General features: G+C 36.7%; 5 protein-coding genes across 12 annotated transcripts in view; all 5 read right to left on the bottom strand.

Moving 5' to 3' along the window:
• Nucleotides 1-14487, bottom strand: part of LOC125248616 (zinc finger protein 501-like) — an 81607-nt gene extending 67120 nt beyond the window's left edge. Inside the window, exons 1-7 of one of the 8 annotated variants that reach the window (XR_007180327.1) lie at nucleotides 13252-14482; nucleotides 12590-12670; nucleotides 6845-6962; nucleotides 5228-6558; nucleotides 4256-4502; nucleotides 2021-3966; nucleotides 756-1931 (exon numbers count right to left, since the gene is read on the bottom strand). Coding sequence is in view for 3 of the 8 variants with exons in the window: in XM_048160640.1 (XP_048016597.1) it covers nucleotides 2945-3966; nucleotides 4256-4340 (1107 nt within the window). In the remaining 5 variants the exon portion in view is untranslated. Of the gene's footprint in view, nucleotides 1-755; nucleotides 3967-4255; nucleotides 4503-5227; nucleotides 6559-6844; nucleotides 6963-10665; nucleotides 12205-12478; nucleotides 12671-13251 lie in introns of those variants that run through there. The other 7 variants (XR_007180326.1, XM_048160640.1, XR_007180329.1 and 4 more) reach the window with 7 other exon arrangements.
• LOC125248622 (gastrula zinc finger protein XlCGF52.1-like) overlaps nucleotides 1-21287 on the bottom strand; it is a 150071-nt gene that overhangs the window by 21845 nt on the left and 106939 nt on the right. The gene's annotated exons all lie outside the window — the stretch shown is intronic.
• The window catches only part of LOC125248653 (gastrula zinc finger protein XlCGF17.1-like), a 103890-nt gene that overhangs the window by 40364 nt on the left and 42239 nt on the right, over nucleotides 1-21287 (bottom strand). The gene's annotated exons all lie outside the window — the stretch shown is intronic.
• The window catches only part of LOC125248609 (gastrula zinc finger protein XlCGF52.1-like), a 244508-nt gene that overhangs the window by 201208 nt on the left and 22013 nt on the right, over nucleotides 1-21287 (bottom strand). The window lies entirely within an intron of this gene.
• LOC125249457 (gastrula zinc finger protein XlCGF7.1-like) lies at nucleotides 15647-17141 on the bottom strand. Its single transcript, XM_048161760.1, has 2 exons — nucleotides 17118-17141; nucleotides 15647-16703 (listed from the first exon to the last, which is right to left on the bottom strand). Exons 1-2 carry the CDS (start codon nucleotides 17139-17141, stop codon nucleotides 15918-15920), a joined length of 810 nt encoding a protein of 269 aa, XP_048017717.1. The 3' UTR covers nucleotides 15647-15917.

Genomic DNA, 21287 nt, shown 5'->3' with positions numbered 1-21287 from the left:
ATTGGGGGGAAAAAGTAAAAAAGGGAGAGAAAAAAGCGAGGACACACTTCAATCATCTGTCCTAGATTGAAGATGATGACACCAGATTAGTTGTATATAAACAAAAGGGGTTTTATTTACAAAATATGGGCCTGGTTTCACAGACAGGGTTTAGATTAAGCCAGGATTAGGTCTTGGTTCAATTAGGATATATCTTTTATAAACATGCCTTAGGCCCCGTCCACACGGAGGCGCGTTTCAGTGAAACCGCACAATTTTTTTATCGGATAGGCGTTGCGTCCACATGGATCCGGCGTTTTCGAAAGGTGAAACCGGTATTTTTTTAAACCGGGTCCGAGAGTGGAAAAATTTGAAAACGCCGTCTTGGCGTTATCGTGTGGATGGGGCAATCCGTATATTTTCTGAAACGATGATGTCATCACCCCACGTGTCGACCCTAGTCAGACGCGCTAACACCACAAAACAGCACCAACAACAGCAATAGCAGACTCTACATGCTTGCGTTCGTGCTGCAGAAGCTACCGAACCAAAATAAAGTGTTATTTCTAAGCTTTGCTAAAGTTTGTATTCAGCGCGCAAGGTTTATGCGCATGCTCCAAGTCTTCTTCGCTGCTTTAAGTGCATTTCTGCGGCAGAATTACAGCGCCACATAATGGTCTGGCATGTATACTACATCATTTTGAGTCTTTTCAGTGGTTTCGTGTGGACGCAGATATTTTTTCAGACGAGGAAAAAAAAAGATCGGTTTAGGGTAAGCTCCGGCTTCGTGTGGACGTAGCCTTAGAAAAATACATTAATGCTGTGCATCTTGAGACAAAAAAATGGCACTGACATATTTTAAGATATATCATTGCAAGTTCCTTTCATTTAAAACAGCTCAATAATGCAATCTGGGATAGTCTTAAGACTGATCTGTGAAATAACAAACCTAAAAGAGAGAAAAAAGACAAATAAACAACAGAAACTTCTCTCAGATTCTTGCTGTACAAAAACAGCAATAAAAAGCAGTATGAAAAAAAGGCACTCTAGCCTTACAGCTTCCCTCATAATTCACAATAATTCATGAATCAAACGGGCCACAACACATTTTGCTTAACCTTGGTTTGATAAGCAAGAGTAAGATCCTTTAATACTACCTGCAGACACACTTCAGTGCTGAAACTCTGATAGTCACTGCTAACAGATCATATCCACAGCAGCGCCAACTTTGATTTTAAGCAAAATGAAAGCAAGACTGTGATGGATAGACTTACATCTCTTCATTATGCTCTTATTTAATGTGTTTTTAGATTGAAACACTGTTAAATATCATTCTAAGGAATTTCAGTAGACAAAAAACTTAAGACAACATGAGCTGAGGAAAATTATAAGTGATCTAGGAGATTTATACAGATTTTTATACCACGGATGCCACTGAAAACATGGTAAGTCTATCCCTCACAGTGTTGCTGCTCTGAATAAAGTCTATACACAACTACTATCTTGTGAAGTGTTTCCCTCTTTAGTAATATTTTAGGCATGTGTAAGTCCGCTGTTATTATTGATGCAGCAAACCGTGTAATCTCCGAAAACATTATTTTAATAATGAACTCAGTGCCGACTCATTTTCCATTAGATATTTTTTGTGAATTGGAATGTGAGGGAGCATGAAGAATCATTTTCACACTCATACAAGATCTTGACCAAAAATTGAATCTCGATGAAAATAACATCACCACCAAGAGGTGAATCAATAGCCGCGTTTCCACCGAAATTACCCAGAACAATTGTACCAGGAACTTTTCTCCCAGGAACTTTTTGTCCCCCCCAGACCTGTTGCCTTCTGCGTTTCTACGCGGTCTAAAGTACCGTGAAGATTAGGCTAATTTGTCCGGTGACGTAGTACTGCGCGCGACTGTTTCTTCCTGTCAGTGACGGACCACTCGTTTCGTCTGGAAAAACATGGTGTAAAAAAGTTTTTTTACTACAATGACTTTAAGACTATATCATTTAGATGTGATATATACATATATTTATTTACCTTCAACCCACTGTTCATCGGATTCCGGCATGGCTTCCAACAATGCAGTAGCAAAGTCTTTTGTCACCGCTGAACCAGAAAAGGACGGTCTGTGTCCTAGCAACGCATCCAGGCGGTCAAACCACTTGTTAGTACGCCGATCGGAACCACTTCTATTGTTGTGATCCTTTATTTTCTTGTAATCTTGCTTTAGTTTTTTCAACTTCTCTCGGCATTGTTTTCCAGTGTGCACAATCCCAAGCTTGCATAACCGACTTATTGCTGCGTGGAGTCGACCAATCAAATGCGGCGTGAATCCGACCAATCAGCATGTTCAGCGCCTAGTCCCACCCCCGAAAGTTCCTGAACTTTGAAAAAGTACCACCTCGCTATCAGGGACTTTTCTGAGGGGGAAATTTTACCCGGAACTTTATTTAGTTCCTGGTTCCTGCAGTGGAAACACACCGAGTACCAGCCCAAAGTCCCTAGTTCCTGGGTAAAGTTCCTGCGGTGGAAACGGGGCTAATTTTTGGTCAAGAACTTGTATTTACAATGCAAGAGTCCAGCACTCTGTAAAGTCTAGTCCAGCACATCCCAAAGACTTCCATTCCAGGCCTGGAAGTCTTTGGGATTTAAGGTCTGGACTCAGAGGTGCCAATTCAAAAGTGGAAATGATTCTCAAAGCTCCCTCCCAACCATTCTTTCACAATTTGAGCCTGAGGAATCCTGGAATATAGCCATGATTTGTCTTCCTACATGGTTGTTTAAGAAATGAAAAGCTACACCATCAATTAGGCTTAGAAGAACTGTTGCCAAACAAACAACATGCTAGAAACATAATAATCATAATCATAATCATATCCAATCATATACTCTTAAGCATTTGCCTATTTACATTTAGTCATTTAGCAGATAATCACTGCAATAACGATCCAATCATGATGCTCACTGCGACAACTTATGATATTTCTTCATGTGTCTGACAAGGCTTATTGAATGTCTAAAACTCTCTCCACACTGAGTACAGTGGTACGGCTTCTCTCCAGTATGAACTCGCTCATGTGATTTCAGGGATCCTGAGTCAGTGTAACTCTTCTCACAGTATGAGCACTTGTAAGGTTTTACTCCAGTATGAATTCTTTGGTGCCGTTTCAGAGACTCAGCTGTAGTAAAGCTCTTCCCACAGTCACAACACACATGATCTCTCACTTCTTTATGTGTTTTCTGGTGCCGTTTAAAACTGTTCAGCCGTGAAAAACTCTTTCCACAGAAAGGACACACATAAGACCTCTCATCTGAATGAATTCTCAGGTGTTCTTTTAGATGTGCTGATGAATTAAAATCTTTACCACACTGATCACAGATAAAAAGCTTTTCTCCAGAGTGAATGCGCAGATGATATTTTAAACCTGTTGCATCTTTGAAACTCTTCTCACACTGAGTACAATGGTAAGGCTTCTCTCCAGTATGAACTCGCTCATGTGATTTCAGGTGTGGAGACTGAATGAAACTCTTGTCACAATATGAGCACTTGTAAGGTTTTTCTCCAGTATGAATTCTTTGATGTTGCTTCATATTCTCAGCTGTAGTAAAGCTCTTCCCACAGTCAGAACACACATGATCTTTCACTCCATCATGTGTTTTCTGGTGCAATTTACAATGTTCCAGCCGTGAAAAACTCTTTCCACAGAGAGAACACACATAAGGCCTCTCATCTGAATGAACTTTCAGGTGTTGTTTTAGAGTTGATGATAAATTAAAATCTTTACCACACTGATCACAGTTAAATGGCTTCTCTCCAGTGTGAATTCTCATGTGTACGTTAAGGTTTCCTTTTAGTGTGAAACTCTTTCCACACTGAGAGCAGGTGTGCAGCTTTTTGGCTTTTGTTCCTTGAATTCTTAAGTTCTGATGTTCCTCCTTAATTTCCACCACTTCTTTTCTTTGCTCTTTCATTTCCATCTGATCTAAAATAGACATAAAATCATAATCAGTTCAAGTGAACCCTGATTTAATAGCAGAAATCAACAGAAATCAGGTATCAGATATTTTATGTGCTTCAGTTCTGTCATTCTCTTGTTAATATGATGAAAATGTGTTTGACAACTGTTATAGCCTACAAGATTATGATTAAAAGTATATAAAATATCATTAAAATTATATAAGCCTTTCTGCATCAGTTATCATTCATATACTGCTTAGTATTTCACAGCCACCAAAGCAATTGACAATGAAGAATCAAGAATGGACACCAACCTATTTGTTCCTCAGTATCTTCATGTTTTATTCTGGATGGTTCTGGATCACTCATGTCTTCAATCTCCTCTTTAATGAACTCCATCTTTAACAGTCACAGATTTCAGCTGCTACACCTGGAGTTTGTCCTTCTCTTGTAGGATGATGTGAATATTCCCAGTATTTATTGGTGAATTGTTGTGGGAGGAGCTTCACTGCAGGTGTGAACTGTGATCACTGTGTGATACTGACACTCACAGGACCAGATCTGTAACAATCAAAGATAAGTTACAGAATTTAAACTGGAATACTTTAACAGCAAACACATATGTTGTTTTTAATTAAGTTCAAAAATAAAGGATTTTAAATGGTAACATATTAGTAGTATATAAATCATTATATATGTAATGTTTTATGTACAAAAACGGCAGACAGGCTGAATGAAAATGTAAATTAATTCTCTGACAGAAGGTACGCTTATGGAAAAGCAGAAATACAGCGGTTACTCCTGAAAACAAGCAGCGCTGTACTTATGAACACTACTTTATCAGGCATCATACTGAGGAAAGATAAAAAGATGTCATCGACTTTTATGAAGTGTTGTTATTAGCCACACCCTGCTTCATTAAGAAATGCAACTTTTCTGTGACGTGTACTTCTTCTGTGTATAGACAATGTAATAATTATTCTTTAAGAAGAAAAGACAACTGCCATTTGAAAAGAAAAGCATTTTTTTGAGATGGTTTATAAAAAGAAAAGATATCTTACAATAAACAGTTATTGCGGAGTTAATTGGTTCATGATAACTGTTTATTATAAGATAACTTGCTCATGATAACCGTTTATAAGAAAGACAAGAAAACTGTTTTTTGTAAAAGTGTTTAATAAGATAATTGCTTAAGTATGCCAACTGTTTTTTGTAAAAAATGTTTAATAAAGAGCATGCTAGTAGAATAGTAAGGAAATAACATATTATTAAGAGACAGTTATTACCGTTGAATGTCTTGAAGATGAGGCGCAGGACATAGAAAAGGAGAAGAATCCAGAAGCAACAGACGAATCCTGAGAAGATTCATGGAACTCATAGGAGTGGAATTCCAAAGAAGATGACTTCAAGAGTTCAGATTGTCAATTAAAGGCTGGAAGATAAAGAGAACAGCAGAGGCTGCTTTGCATCTGTAGAAGGTCACCATAACCAGCGCTGACGTTGCCTCCATTGCTGATATTGCCTTGACTGAAGAATTTGATATTTATACTTTATATAATTACTTATATAGAGTGTTTGTAGAATATGTAATTCTAGAAATATTAATTTTTAATAAATAGATGAACTTATAACTTTATAACTAAACTTGGCCTCACATGGCATTAATTTACCCGTCCCTCTACCCGTCTAGGGGTTAGGAGGGGAAGTAACAAAGGAAAAAGCATAAAAGAAATTGGGGAAAAAAGTAAAGAGGGAGGAAAAAAGTGAGGACACACTTCAATCATCTGTACCAGACTGAAGATGATAACATCAAATTAGATGTATATGAACAAAAGGGTTTGTATAAAATAAGCTTTTGGGACCAAATCATTGATTTTGTTAATCTCACATCATTTACTTTACTGTATTTAACTTAAAAAATGAAATGTTGCTCACTGTGACGATGTATGATATTTCTTCATGTGCCTGAGAAAGCTTTTTGAATATCTAAAACTCTCTCCACACGTAATACAGTGGTACGGCCTCACTCCAGTATGAAGTCGCTCATGTGATTTTAGTGATCCCAACCGAGTGAAACTCTTGTCACAATATGAGCACTTGTAAGGTTTTTCTCCAGTATGAATTCTTTGGTGTCGTTTCAGTTCACCAGATGTAGTAAAGCTCTTCCCACAGTCACAACACACATGATCTTTCACTTCATTATGTGTTTTCTGGTGCTGTTTTAAACTGCTCAGCCATGAAAAACTCTTTCCACAGAAAGAACACACATAAGGCTTCTCATCTAAATGAACTTTCAGGTGGCGTTTTAGATCTGATGACGAAATAAAATCTTTACCGCATTGATCACAGTTGAATCGTTTTTCTCCAGAGTGATGGAGCAGATGTTTATTCAGACTTGATGCTTGAGAAAAACTCCTTTCACACCGAGTGCATGTATACGGTTTCTCTCCAGTGTGAACTCTCATGTGTCTATTAAGATTTCCTTTTAGTGTGAAACTCTTTCCACACTGAGTGCAGGTGTGCAGCTTTTTGGCTTTTGTTTCTTGAATTCTTAAGTTATGATGTTCCTCCTTAATTTCCTCCAGTTCTTTTCTTTGCTCCTTCACTTCCGTCTGATCTAAAAGAGACATATAATTATTATTAGTTCAAGTGAACCCTGATTTAATAGCAGAAATCAACAGAAATCAGTTATCAAGATCTTTGATGTGCTAAATTCAGTTCTGTCATTCTCTTGTTAATATGATCAAAATGTGTATGACAGCTGTTATAGCCTACAAGATTATTATTAAAGATGATGATTGTAATTATATAAGAACGTCTGCATCAGTAAGCATTCATATACTGCTTATTATTTCACAGCCACCAAAGCATTCAACAATGAAGAATCAAGAACGGACACCAACCTATTTGTTCCTCAGTTTCTTCATGTTTTATTCTGGATGGTTCTGGATCACTCATGTCTTCAATCTCCTCTTTAATAAAGTCCATCTTTAACAGTCACACAGATTTCAGCTGCTACTCCTGGAGTTTGTCCTTCTCTTGTGAATATTCCCAATATTTATTGGTGAATTTGTGGGAGGAGCTTCACTGCAGGTGTGATCTGATCAACACAGGCTCATTGGAAAAACGTCCCATGTCAACATTTTTGCAAAACTGTTTTTGGGGTGCAGTTTAACATGTCTTAATGCTTTGTTTGTTTGAAAACACTGTATTTTTCACATATTTTACCTTTATTCTACACCTCTTTTTCCACTGTCAAATGAACAGCTTGTTTGACTTCCTGGTTCTATGAAGCCGCTCCCTACAAAATACGCAATTTGCTCAGATTGGTTAGCTGGCCCAGTGTATACAGAGCCATCGTCATTCGCTGAAGCGTCTGGAAACGTCACACCCCTTACCATTGTTACTTGTGCTTCAGTGGAAATGTAAATAATTGCGATTATATTGCTGTATCAAATTGAGCCCAAATCAGACCCAGATGAAGAGGGTCAAGCAGAAGCTCTGCAATCGCGGCTTTTAAAGGACGTTTATGAATGGTATTTCATTTTTTTATTTGTGTCAAAGAGTTTAGATGCTGTCACTGCTGTTTGTTAGCTTAAAGTGGGAACTGCTTCATCTTTTAGTTAAAGCCTTTGTGCAAATCCAGCATTTAACACGTGTAGATTCTGGAAGCTGTCTTCAGCGCCGCATCCAGTGTAGAAAATATCACAGATTATTATCTTTTGATGCGTCGCGTCACTCGCGTCCAGTGTACACAACTCTTTTGCTTACATTATGCTGCGTGACATGGCCTCGCCCACTTTGTTGCGTGTTCCCGGGGGCGTGTTTTGCAGGGTTTATGATGTCACCAACCTGTGAAGAAGCTTGTTGTAGTCCAAACCGGTCATATTTGTAGGCATTAAACTGCCATAACTTTAAAAGACAATATCTCTGTTTGAACTTTCAGCACTGTAACTTTGCAGATACTGTTTATGCTCAAGCAGCAACATTACACACTAACTTAAGTTAAAAAAGTGAAATCGCAATGAACCACCCCTTTCAGTTTTCCTGATGTAATAAGCTTGCTCAGTAGCAGTACAGAACTCTTAGCCTACTTGCGATGCGAAAAGCTCGGGTATCCCATGAAAGACAATTCACAGTAAAAGAGCTCAAAGACAAGAGTTCAAAAACAAGCAAAATGCCATGGTTAGGATTGCGTTTTTCTGTGACATTTGCGCTTTTCTGTCACCATTGCTTTTGTGAACACTATTAGGCAGGTTTAGTGTAGGTGTACATTATTAAGCATTAAGCACGTGATTGAGCATTAAGCTTTTAGCACCACACACCGTACATTTCATTTTCAATTCAGAACTACGGTGAAACGTACAAACATAATAACACATTACCATATTCACATTCATCTGTTCTGGAAAAAAGGTTGACACAAGTACTTTTTTCTAATGAGCCTGAGCTGTAACTGATCACTGTGTGATACTGACACCCACAGGACCACATCTGGGAGAATTGAATTTTTATTTTTAATGAATCTAAATTAATTGAACATGTCCGTTTTATGATAGAAATATCGAGAATATGAATGCAGTTACATATTAGTTGCATTTATCACAAGATTTGCTTAATTATTTAATTAAAAAGTCTGAGAAAAACAACAAAGCCATCGTGTGCTGCTGAAAAGCCTCTTTGTCTCCAATAGTCCCCCTCATTAATAGTTTTTACCTCATTCATTATGGTGATGTCTGAGTAAAATTGGCATATTAAGCACATTTTATTGGTGTGAACACATTGTAGTCACAGAGAGTATGTTAAAAACTCTCTGCCAACCTATAATACTCTAAATAACAAACCAGGACACATTTCATTACATTAGTACTTAAACACGTAAACTCTGAAGCTGGTTAACGTTAAACTCTGTAATCTGAGAAAAATCTCTCACCTGCAGACTGAAAATATACGACATCCGAAGAAAATATTCCACATTTGTCCTTTATTCACGATCGTTTACAGCGTCGCTTTCAGCCTCAAATGGTGAACAAGTTTCAGCACTCGTCTCGTCTCTCGCGCTTCTCTCTTCTGCGCATCCTCAAAGCGCATGGTGTCATGTTTCTTAAAGGGGCCGCAAATTTTTAAGTAAATCGCATTTCGTCACTGATACGGAGCAAATACATTATATTCATACATATGACTTCGACAATCTAGACCCATAAACTGGGTTAATTAAATGTTATCAACAAAAATGTATCTTTTCGTTGACAGACTTTTCTCTAAAATTAAAGTTACTCAATAATAACTTGTTTATTCAGCAGTTGCATAAAATCAATTTCATATTGTAATCGCATAGAAAACAGTATTTTGCTTGTATATGTTGCTTGGTTTTATGATGCTTGCTTGTATTCATCATAGATCATATAATTATAAAAAAATAAAAAAATAAAACAGGGGGTTTTCCCCATAAATCTCGACTTATGGGGGCATTTTTTTTTTTTATTGTTTGCTTTTGCATTTTTTGTGGCATTTCTGCCCCAGTGAGATAGGAAACAGTAACAGTATAATATAAAATATAATATAAACAGTATATAAACATATAAAGAGACAGTAGAGGGAGATAAATTACACTAAAGTAATTTATTTTGTGGGGATATGATAACGTTTGTACACGGCATGTTGAAAAGATCGCTGCGCCTCTAGAAGACTACATTCTGTGATCAAATAAAATCAACTTGTTTACACACTCCACAGCACCACCAAGTGCATTAAGTTTTAACTGTGAGGTTTAGTTTGCATGCTTAGGATTTATCATGGATTCACTGAATTTACGGCCAGCAAAGCAACATGTAGGAAATTCGATTTTACTTTTTAATAATTATTATAGCTAGAATACTCGACTATTTGTTCACACCCCTAGTTATTACATTTTACATTTTTTCTTTTCGATCTACTTCCTTAACCATCTTTGTTGCTTCTGCATATGTCAACACCTTTGAAATCTTGACGTTTTGAATTTTCACTGCTTCTTTCCTCACATGACACCCACCTTAGTCAGTGCTGTGTTCACTTCCGCAATTACAACGCAATTACAGAGGTGATCACATCCTCAGTCTTGGATTTAAGCGTTCCTATGTCAACACTATCAATGCCAAAATGAATCCGCAGCAGTCAGGTGGTGGAAGTAAGAATTCTGTAAGTTGTTTACGTTCATTATTATTTGCTTTGAGACATAAGGTAATTTAAATCCTGAAAGTTGACTCCAGGGCTGCATCCAAAATCGCATACTCTAAATAGGTGCTTAATTGAATAAGTAATTACTTAACGGCTGCTAAAAAGTACGTATGTAGAATATAATCCGGACGTACTACATTCACCATGTTGTCATCATTACTACTCATTTATGAGTACTGTAAACATACTTCTTTTGTCACATACTGTTTTTGCCTACTATAGTATGGAAGTATGTGATTTTTTTTACATCCTCTTTCTCCATCACAACATTCATCCTCCATTTTCAGTTCACTTTCTAATCCTCTCTGGTCCAGTCACAACCCAGTGTTGCCAACTACATCTAAGGTGCGTTTGCGCCACCTACTGGAGTGTAGAGCACTGTGTATGGGAAAAGGGAATAAATCTCCCAATCCTGTTATTCTGGCCTTATGATTTTGATTTAATTTCTATGCATTATATACTTTCAACTTTTTAGGCGTTATTTAGGAGAACCCGAAGCAGGGGAGTCATTTCACTTTTAAACTTGAAATAAAAAAAATAATAATTTAAACAATTTTGGCCTATCTGGCCTATTTGGAAGTAAGTCATGTTACAGCCCTCTCCACTTGGACAGTCATAATATTTCAAGTTTTCTTTTTATATTGAAGAGAAAATCTGGAGTTAAAAATCAGATTAAACTAAAGAATCAAAACTGTCCTGTAAATCCTTTCTATATTTGTACTTAATGCAGAAGTTTACTGGAATCAAGAAATCAATCAACTTTATTTTTCAGTTTGTTTATTGTTTAAAATTTCACATTTACTGAAAGTGTTACCACATTGTTTTTCAGCGGTCACTTTTAAAGAATAAAAAAGGGACACAAACTGATCATTATCAAATATATTTACTACAGTATTACAGTTTAAACACACTGATGTTATTAAACCACAACCATTCTCAATCAAAACAAGGTGTTATATTTCCTAGAGCACATAAAAAAATATTTTATTTTGTTTATTTAACGCATTTGACATGAAAATGAATGAAACTCACTGTGCTGAGTTCTTATGACATTTTTTCAAATGAGTGTGAAGGCTTGATAAATGTCTAAAACTCTCTCCACACTGGGTACAGTGGTACGGCTTCTCTCCGGTATGAAGTCGCTCATGCGATTTCAGGTGTCCCAACCGACGGAAACTCTTGTCACAAGATGAACACTTGTAAGGTCTTTCTCCAGTATGAATTCTTTGGTGCTGTTTCAGATGTACAGATGCAATATAACTCTTCCCACACTCCAAACACACATGATCTCTCACACCAGTGTGTATTTTCTGGTGCTGCTTATAGTGAGTCATATGTAAAAAACTCTTTCCACAAAAAGAACACACATAAGGTCTCTCATTTGTATGAATTTTTAGATGTTTCTGAAGACTTGATAACAAATGAAAATCTTTACCACACTGATCACAATTAAATGGCTTTTCTCCAGTGTGAACACGAAGATGATTTTTGAAACCTGGTGCGTGTTTGAAACTCTTTTCACACTGAGTACATTGGTACGGCTTCTCTCCAGTATGAACTCGCTCATGTGATTTCAGTTGTCCTATCTGAGCAAAACTCTTGTCACAAACTGAGCACTTGTGAGGTTTCTCTCCAGTATGAATTCGTTGGTGCTGTTTCAGATGACTAGTTGTAGTAAAGCTCTTCCCACAGTCCAAACACACATGATCTCTTACCTCATCATGTGTTTTCTGGTGCTGTTTAAAACTGTTTAGCCGTGGAAAACTCTTTCCACAGAGAGAACACACATAAGGCTTCTCACCTGAATGAACTTTCAGGTGTTTTTTAAGATGTGATGCTGAAATAAATTTTTTACCACACTGATCACAGTTAAATGGCTTTTCTCCAGAGTGAACACGCAAATGATAACTGAGACTTGATGAATGAAAAAAACTCTTTCCACACTGAGAGCAGGTGTGCAGTATTTTGCGTTTTCTTTGAGTTTTTAAGTTACAATGTTCCTCCTCAACTTTATTCAGTTCATGTCCTTGTTTCACATCCTTCCAGTCTAAAATAAAATATTATGTGGTTAAAATCATTTAGATTTAATAACAGAAGAGAACAGGTAGATACCTGATGTCTGAAATATCAAGTATCAGATCTTTAATGTTCCAAAAGTTAGTTCAGTTGTTCTCATATTAATACAATCAAAATGTAGTTGGCAACAGCTATATATGATCATAATCATTTAATCATAATCACTTCTGTATAATAAATTTGTTGAACTTAAGTTTGAATGTTTCTCAGCAGTCAACAACGAAGAATCAAGAACGAGCACCAACCTGTTTGTGTCTCAGTATCTTCATGTTTTATTCTGGATGGTTCTGGATCACCCATGTCTTCAATCTCCTCTTTAATAAACTCCATCTTCACACAGATTTCAGCTGCTACACCTGGAGTTTGTCCTTCTCTTGTAGGATGATGTGAATATTCACATTATTTATTGGTGAATTGTTGTGGGAGAGACACCAGATCTACAAAATTAAAAAATAAGTTATTTAATTTACTGAATTACTTTATTTACATTTAAATTAAGTAAATATATGTTTTCTGTCAGAAATAGAGTATTTTGAAACAGTTAGTTGCATTTAAAACCAGGTTTGTTTAATTCTTGCCCAGAGTCTGACAGAAATAACAGATAATAACATATACAAAATAGCATGTTTTGAGAGAAATGAAATTTCTAAATATATGTTGATTATGTGCCTATTCAGAATTACTTATAAGCAGCAACCTTTTTATTTTGGTTATGCCACTTATGCCCCACTTTACAAAATGGTGTGTGCACTAAGGGGTTAACTGAGTTGCTGAAAAGCATATTTGTCTCCAAATTTCCCTGTTTTCACCTCATTCATTATGGTGATGTTTGAGATCTTCTGTAAACTGCCACATTAGGCCCATTTTATTGGTGTGAACAGCTGAGACAGAGTCTGAGGAAAAACTCTCTGCCAACATATTATACTCTAATTGATAATAAACCAGCGTTATAATAATGTTAAAATGTTAATCTGAATAATCTAAAACTCTAATATAATCCGAGAAACATAACTCTCACCTGTACGTTACACTGGAAATAAATATACCGCATCAGACGAAAATATTCCACATTTGTCCTTCATTCGCGATCATTAACAGCGCTTTCAGCTTCATTTGGAAAAAAGTTTAAGCGCTCGTCTCATTTCTCTCTTCTGTTTTAGTCACTGTTGCCTACTATTTTCAATGAAAAGCAGCTAAAGCACATTCAAAATGTCGCTAAGATAATGTCATGCTAATTAGCACATCAATGACGACATTACGTCGCGCCCCTTCCAGATTAACTTGTTTTCATCATCTCTTTATTTTTCTGTTTCGGTTGTCAGACAGCGGGACGAATATGAAATAAGTGACAGAAACGCGACCCATTCATGTAGTCACTTCCAAGCTGCTTTGCAATAAAATCCTGATTTATAATAGAGACCCTGCCTGACAAAATCACCATATATAATATAAAGACAGTTGCTTTGGTTTCGGTTATGATCGCTCAGGTAAGTAGCAACAGAATATCTATTTTCTTTCTTCCGACAGAGCTACAGCCTCTATTGAATGCGCTGCTCCATTCAGCCACTCTATCTTCTGCGCATCCTCAGTACGCGCGGTCATTCTTCTTAAAGGGGCCGCAAATATTTAGGGGGGTTATGAACTGCATTTTTTTCTATCCTGTTTATAGCCTTGTCTTTCAAACACTCCCAGACTTTGCAGACATTGCAGACTTGGAATTAAATGGCCACTGCTATGATTGGGTAACAGTTTTGAATATTAAAATATTTTTAAAGGTGCTCTATGTAAGAATGACAGCTAGTGGTTGAAATGGGTACTGCAGTCCAAATTCAAAATATTGTTTGATTTAAAGGGGCTCTATGTAAGTTTTTGACTGTACTAAAGCAGAAAAATACCATATGTTTGTAGATATTTATTAAACATGATCAGCTCACATGCTCGTTTCTCTGAAAACCATTGCTACAGCCAGTTATTTTACTTAGAAATGTGTGTTCCGTGTCAGAATTTCTGTTTTTGTTTCTGTCTGTGCAAGACCACACGTTGCTAAATTACCCAATAGTATTTTGCCACCCTGGGTTGCCAGTTGGCGGAAAACACATGCAGCGAATTGCAACAATGGAAGCCAGCGAACAAACTCGTTCATAGATCGCAGATTCTACCCGACCTAAAAAGCCTCAGCATCCATCTAAAAAGTGTGCTCAACACACAGCGATTGTTTCCTGCGACTGAAGCAGATTTAAATACTTACACAACTGGCTCTGACTGGACGCGTTTGAGCGCGATCAGTCATAAGTATCCACTTAAATTCATAATCGGCCTTACAATCGTTAAGTGTGTCCCCGGCTTTATTGACATTATCTGGAGCTTCATTAAAATAAAAGTTTATCCACACCATTGTAATGTTACAGAGACTGTGTTTTTCCACAACTTGGCACTAAAAAATGATTCTCAGGTTGAGTTGAAAGGTGGTGGTCCTTCATCCAGCAAGAAACGTCTGTCCGGCAGGCTGAGATGCGAGCAGCTACCGTCAGATCATCTAACTGGAATGAGAGGTAGAGTTGTATGTCATCAGTATAGCAGTAACAGGAAAAAACATGTTTCTGAATGACAGATGACAGAAGAGAAGTGGCCCTGAGGCACCCCAGTAGCTAGATGTTGAAACTTAAGACACCTCAACCCTCCACAACCCCCTGAAGGACCTACCTGAGAAACTCAAACCATTGGAGTGACATTCCTGTACAAAACAAACTGTAATTAGTTGCTTTACATGTCAGTCAGAAAGCCTCTGTGTGGTTTTGGCCTACAGAAGCTGCTAATGAAGTCCAGATACATGACTTCGATATTATCTAAAGTTGTTTAATGAAAAGTCATCAATATAAAAGGAAAATGTATTTGTTTACAAACATTTATTGTGTCTAAAAGTAAAGTTACCCATAAATCATTTGTTTATGGAACTGTTCACATTTCAATTTCATATTTGCGATCATGCTCATATTCGGGACAACAAATTGTTTTTATTAGTCCTACATCATATTAAACAGAGGAAAAACTCATCACATGGATTTTTTTTGCCATTTTATCTTGAATCATGATGGAATTTTTGTTATTTTTTATGGCATTACTGCTCCTGTGTGACAGGAAACAAAAATGAACCAATTAAACGAATGCAAAAGAATAAAGATGGAGCCCTACATCCAAATTTGGTGAACTTAAACTTTGGTACTTTATTGCTTCCAAGCAGACAATTACAAAACAAACTCCAACCTCTGTGTATGATACAAGACCTGATCATTTGGTTGACAATAATACTGTACCTTAAACATATTCATCACAGTATTAAGATATATTTAAATTCATTAATGTGATTAAAACTAACTCATTCTCCATGTTCATTAAATTGATGAATCAAGACAATATGTTGTTTCAGTTTATTTCTCACAATTACATTTACAATAAGAACACAATTTAGTACACTTAGTAAATAATGTATTTACATTAAAATATCGACTTTAAATAATACCTATTTAGCACAAAACCCATCCTGACAGAAATAAACTACAATGATTTTATTTACACTCTTAGAGTTATTGACTGGTAAAGCTTCAACTCTTCAGTCTTTCTAGTTTTTTCAAGCTTTTCACCAAATTAACAAAATTAAATAATATGATATTGTGCTCTCACAGTTTACTTCTGAGATACTTGACGAGAAGACAAACGTTGCACACCACATTTTTTCATATGTGTGAGAAGGTTTGGTAAATGTCTAAAACTCTCTTCACACCAAGTACAGTAGTACGGCTTCTCTCCTGTATGAACTCGCTCATGTGTTTTCAGGGTTCCAGACTGAGTGAAACTCTTGCCACAATATGAGCACTTGTGAGGTTTTTCTCCAGTGTGAATTCTTTGGTGTCGTTTCAGTTCACCCGAAGTAGTAAATCTCTTCCCACATTCACAACATACATGATCTCTCACTTCATTATGCGTTTTCTCGTGCCGTTTACAACTTTCCAGCCTTGAAAATCTCTTTCCACAGTGGGAACACAAGTGAGGCATCTCATCTGAATGAACTTTCAAGTGTTTTTTGAGATATGCTAATGAATGAAAATCTGTTCCACACTGATCACAGTTAAATGGCTTCTCTCCAGTGTGAATGCGAACATGATGTTTCAAACCTGCTGCATCTTTGAAACTCTTCTCACACTGAGTACACTGGTATGGCTTCTCTCCAGTATGAAGTCGCTCGTGGACTTTTAGATGTCCAGACTGAATGAAACTCTTGTCACAATGGGAGCACTTGAAAGGTTTTTTTCCAGTATGAATTCTTTGGTGCAGTTTCAGATACTCAGCTGTAGTAAAGCTCTTCCCACACTCTGAACACACATGATCTCTCACTTCATTATGTGTTTTCTGGTGCTGTTTGAAATGATCCAGCCTTGAAAAACTCTTTCCACAGACAGAACACAAGTGAGGCTTTCACCTGAATGAACTTTCAGGTGTTTTTTTAGATGCGATGATGAAATAAACGTTTTACCACACTCATCACAGTTAAATGTTTTTTCACCAGAGTGAATGCGCAGATGATTACTAAGACTTGATGTTTTAGAAAAACTCTTTCCACACTGAGTGCAGGTGTGCTGCGTTTTGGCTTTATCTTTTTGAGTTTTGAAGTTACAAAGTTCCTCCTCAACTTCTTCCAGTTTATGTTCTTGCTTCACTTCCATCCGGTCTAAAACAAAATATTATGTTAAGATAAAAGTTCAAATGCACATTTTTGGATGGCAAGATAATAATTTAGATGCAATTCTATATCTTATATTTTAAATTAAATTTTAGCTTTAATGTTTCTCAGCGTTCATTAATGAAGAATCAAGAATGGACACCAACCTGTTTGTGTCTCAGTATCTTCATGTTTTATTCTGGATGGTTCTGGATCACTCATGTCTTCAATCTCCTCTTTAATAAACTCCATCTTCACACAGATTTCAGCTGCTACACCTGGAGTTTGTCCTTCTCTTGTAGGATATTACACTCCAATAATATATCAAAACAAACAACGCATTTCATTACATCCATAAACATGTAAACTGTAATCTGTGAAACAAATCTCATACGACATTTTGTCCTTCAGTCACGACCCAGGTGAAAATATACTATAGTAATTTATAGTAAATACTAAAGTGTCTTTGAACCATACTATAGTAAAGTACCTGAATTAATGTGCTGTGGTAATGCTATAGTTGCTATGATAACATATAGTGATATAAAATTACTTTAATACATTTTCTACAACTATATTAGGTATATTGTATATACACAATAGTTTACTGTAGTAAAAACTAAAATATAGCCTACTACAGTATTTATTACAGTTGATCAGTTCACTATAGTTAATACTACAGTATGCTGTAGTATTCATTAACAAAGTGTTGTAAATACTTTAATATATAGGCTACAGTATACTAAAATTTACTATAGTATGGTTCAAAAACACTATAGTGTTTACTATAAATTACTATAATATTTTTTTTAACTGGGGATCGCTGGATAATCAGCATTTAAACGACGCCATTACGTCGCGCATGCATTCTGCCGCTGTCAGCCTTTCAAAATAAACTCGTTTCATCCCTATATTTTTCTGTTGTCTGACAACGATCGAATATGAAACAGTCACTGAAACGCGACCCATATATGTTAATCAGCACTTCCAGCTGCTCTGCACTATAATCCTGATTTATAATCGAGACGCTGTCTTACAAAATCATTAAGATACACACAAGATAAAGACAGTTGCTTTGTGTACGGCTATATTTACACATAAAATGATCGCTCAGGTAAGAAACAACAGCATACCTGTTTTGTTTCTTCTTCCAAAAGCCTAGACTGAATTTGCTGCTCCTCTCAGCCACTCGCCCTTCTTTCTTCTGCGCATCCTCAGTACGCGAGTGTCGTCATTCTTCTTAAAGGGGCCACATATTAATAAGTAAATCACATTTGTCATCGCTAGAGTGGAGAAAGTTGGTCTGTATCCCAATGTGCATACTATCCACCCTATCCGCCGTAAACAGTATTGAATATTACTAATGCCACATACCATTTAGGAAGGATATTATGCACATTGAGACGCAGGCTTGGTGTAAGTTTCAACTGAGGGGGGCTTTCTTTAATGGTATGCCTGGACACAAAACCACTAGCTATGTTTCCATCCAACTATTTTCATGCACATTTTGGGATATTGCATTAAAAAAAAGAAAGAAAAAGAAAAAAAAAAGAAAAAGCTGGATGGAAACGCCAAGTTCTGAAATGCTGTTTTTGGTAATTCTGTAATGCCTGAGCAAAGTCTATCGTTAAAGTGGTTCGGTTTAATTCAATTCCAGAAGCGCCTCACACGATTGCATCCACAAATACCAGGCATTTGAATGCAAGATAACCTGACAGCATTTATTGTGTTTCATCTGCACACACTGAGATGCAAATAATTATTATATGTGAAAATTATTATATACAATAGCTTCTATTGCAGAAACTTGAATTTTTTTTCATGTTATTTAGCGCCAGTGTATCAGGAAGTGACATTTTTGTTCTCTGTTTTCCAGACATGCAATTTCATCATAACAACCCGGATGAGAATAACAAAATATCATAACAAAATAGTAGCAAATATATTAGGCCACTGATTTTGGACATTTCTGTCATTTCCAGAGGATAACCCAGTTTTAAATCTTCATAAGGTGTGGTAACAGAAGAATGAAATTGCAGCTGCATGTATTTACAATATTTTATTTAAATATTTTTTTCCTGTTATAGGAAATCAGTATAATCTACTTGAACACATTCAGGTGTTCGGGGATGCTTGGTTTTACCGTGCACTTGAAAAATGAAACCTAATACTGTCAGTGTATCTTTCTTTAATAAACTGAAATAATGAAAAGACAATATAGATTAAGCAACATTCTCAGCATTTGTCACCAACCGGAAAACCAGAGAATGTTGGTCAGAACATTTAAGCTAACACATGTACTATCATCACACCAGTAGTCTAGTTTACAAAAATATTATGTCCACAGACATATTTATCAGTTGTTAGCCTACATTACAAGGTACAAAGGAAGAGCACAATGAGTCAAGTCAAGTCACCTTTATTTATATAGCGCTTTTTACAATGCAGATTGCGTCAAAGCAGCTTTACACTGATAACTGGTACATAATTTTGGCTGCACAGCAGCTCTTAAAGAATAGTGTCAATGCAGGCAGATCAAAACACTGTTGAATAAATGTCAAGAATACTGTTGAATATCAAATGTCAAGTCAAATGTCAAGTGTCCCCAACTAAGCAAGCCAAAGGTGACAGGGGCAAGAAAACCCAAACTCCAACAGGTGACATCAGGTGACAAACAGTTGGCAAATAGGTGTTAAAATGGAGAAAAAAACCTTGGGAGAAACCAGGCTTAGTCGGGGGGCCAGTTCTCCTCTGGCGAACAGTGCTTTGTTACGAATCAGGTTGCTATCATAAGTCTGATAGGATCGCAACAATCAAGTATTTATTTCAGTTCCATCCAGTTGAGGATCGTATTCATTACGCCGGTATGGACAGTCTGTTGAGGAACTGTGCTACTGGCTGTCGTGTCGATGAGGCCTTCACAATGGATGATCTAGTTAACTCGATCTCTGCTGATACTTCAGGGCTGCGTTGTGGTCGTGTCCAGTTGAGGATCGTATTCATCATGCCGGTATGGGCGGTTTGTTGAGGAACTGTGGCACTGGCTGTCGTGTCGATGAGGCTGAATTCATTGTAGACGATAGCTGAAGGTTGTTCTGCTGTCACACAAAGTGCATGTCATTCAGTTGCAGATGACTGCACAAAACAGGCATACTAAGATTATACACTGTTACATAAAAGAAAAACAATGCCTGAGGCTGAGACTATCTCTTACGTAAAGCCCAGGACACACCAAGCTGTTGATCGGGAAATGTTGTACCATTTTTAATGGTACCCTAGAATTTAAAATTGAATTTACCTTGGCATAGTTAAATAATGAGAGTTCTGTATGGAACTGACATACAGTGTGTCTCAAACACCATTATTTCCTCCTTCTTATGTAAATTTGATTTGTGCAAAAGACCTCTGAAGAACAGGCGAATCTCAACATAACACCGACTGTGACGCAACAGTCGGGATCATTAATATGTAGCCCCCAACTTTTGCATATGCCAGCCCATGTTCAAGGCATTAGACAAGCCAGTATTAATGTCTGGAGCTACACAGCCGAATCATCAGAAGTTATGCAGGTATTGTGAAGCAAGCAATGACAATAGCGAAAATGGAAAATGGAGCGATAATAACAGACATGATCCATGATGATATTTTTAGTGATATTTGTAAATTGTCTTTCTAAATATTTCGTTAGCATGTTGCTAATGTACTGTTAAATGTGGTTAAAGTTACCATTGTTTCTTACTGTATTCACGGAGACCAGAGCCATGTTGTTATTCTAATTTTTAAACACTTGCAGTCTGTATAATTCATGAATGCATCTTCATTCTTTATAAATCTCTCCAACAGTCTGTAATGTTATCTTTAGTCCTGTTAGCCGCAGTATACTATTAAACTCATTCAGAATCAAATAAACATCCACAAAATAAATATCATACTTACATGATCTGATATGCTGCATGACAAACACTTTGTAAAGATCCATTTTGAGGGTTATATTAGCTGTGTGAACTTTGTTTATGCAGTGTATTATAGAGTTGCGAGCTTGGGGGCGGGGAGTGCAAGCATTTAAAAGGGCCACACACTGAATCTGCGCATTTTTAATTATGCCCCAAAATAGTAAGTTTAAGTGAAATCATTTCAGAAACAATGTCAATGTCTGAATACATCCTAAACTGTAAAATATAGGGCTGGGCGATATGGCCAAAAAATATGACAAATGGAGTGTGAATCTTCAGCCTGATCTTGGAATCTTCACAGGTCTCACGATTCAATTCGATTAAGATTATCACATTAACGATTCGATTACATGATGCATCATGTCCTCAATTTTTAATATTACA

Source organism: Megalobrama amblycephala, linkage group LG16, assembly GCF_018812025.1.
Source record: "Megalobrama amblycephala isolate DHTTF-2021 linkage group LG16, ASM1881202v1, whole genome shotgun sequence".
Classification (NCBI taxonomy): domain Eukaryota; kingdom Metazoa; phylum Chordata; class Actinopteri; order Cypriniformes; family Xenocyprididae; genus Megalobrama; species Megalobrama amblycephala.
Note: the sequence above shows the minus strand (reverse complement) of the source record. Positions and strands in the feature narration are given on the sequence as shown.

Coding starts and splice junctions, on each gene's coding strand:
- LOC125249457 (XM_048161760.1), bottom strand. CDS start 17,141: ATGAAGATACTGAGACACAAACAG. Junction 16,704..17,117: donor AGATACTGAGACACAAACAG/GTTGGTGTCCAT, acceptor TTCAGGTGAAAG/CCTCACTTGTGTTCTGTCTG.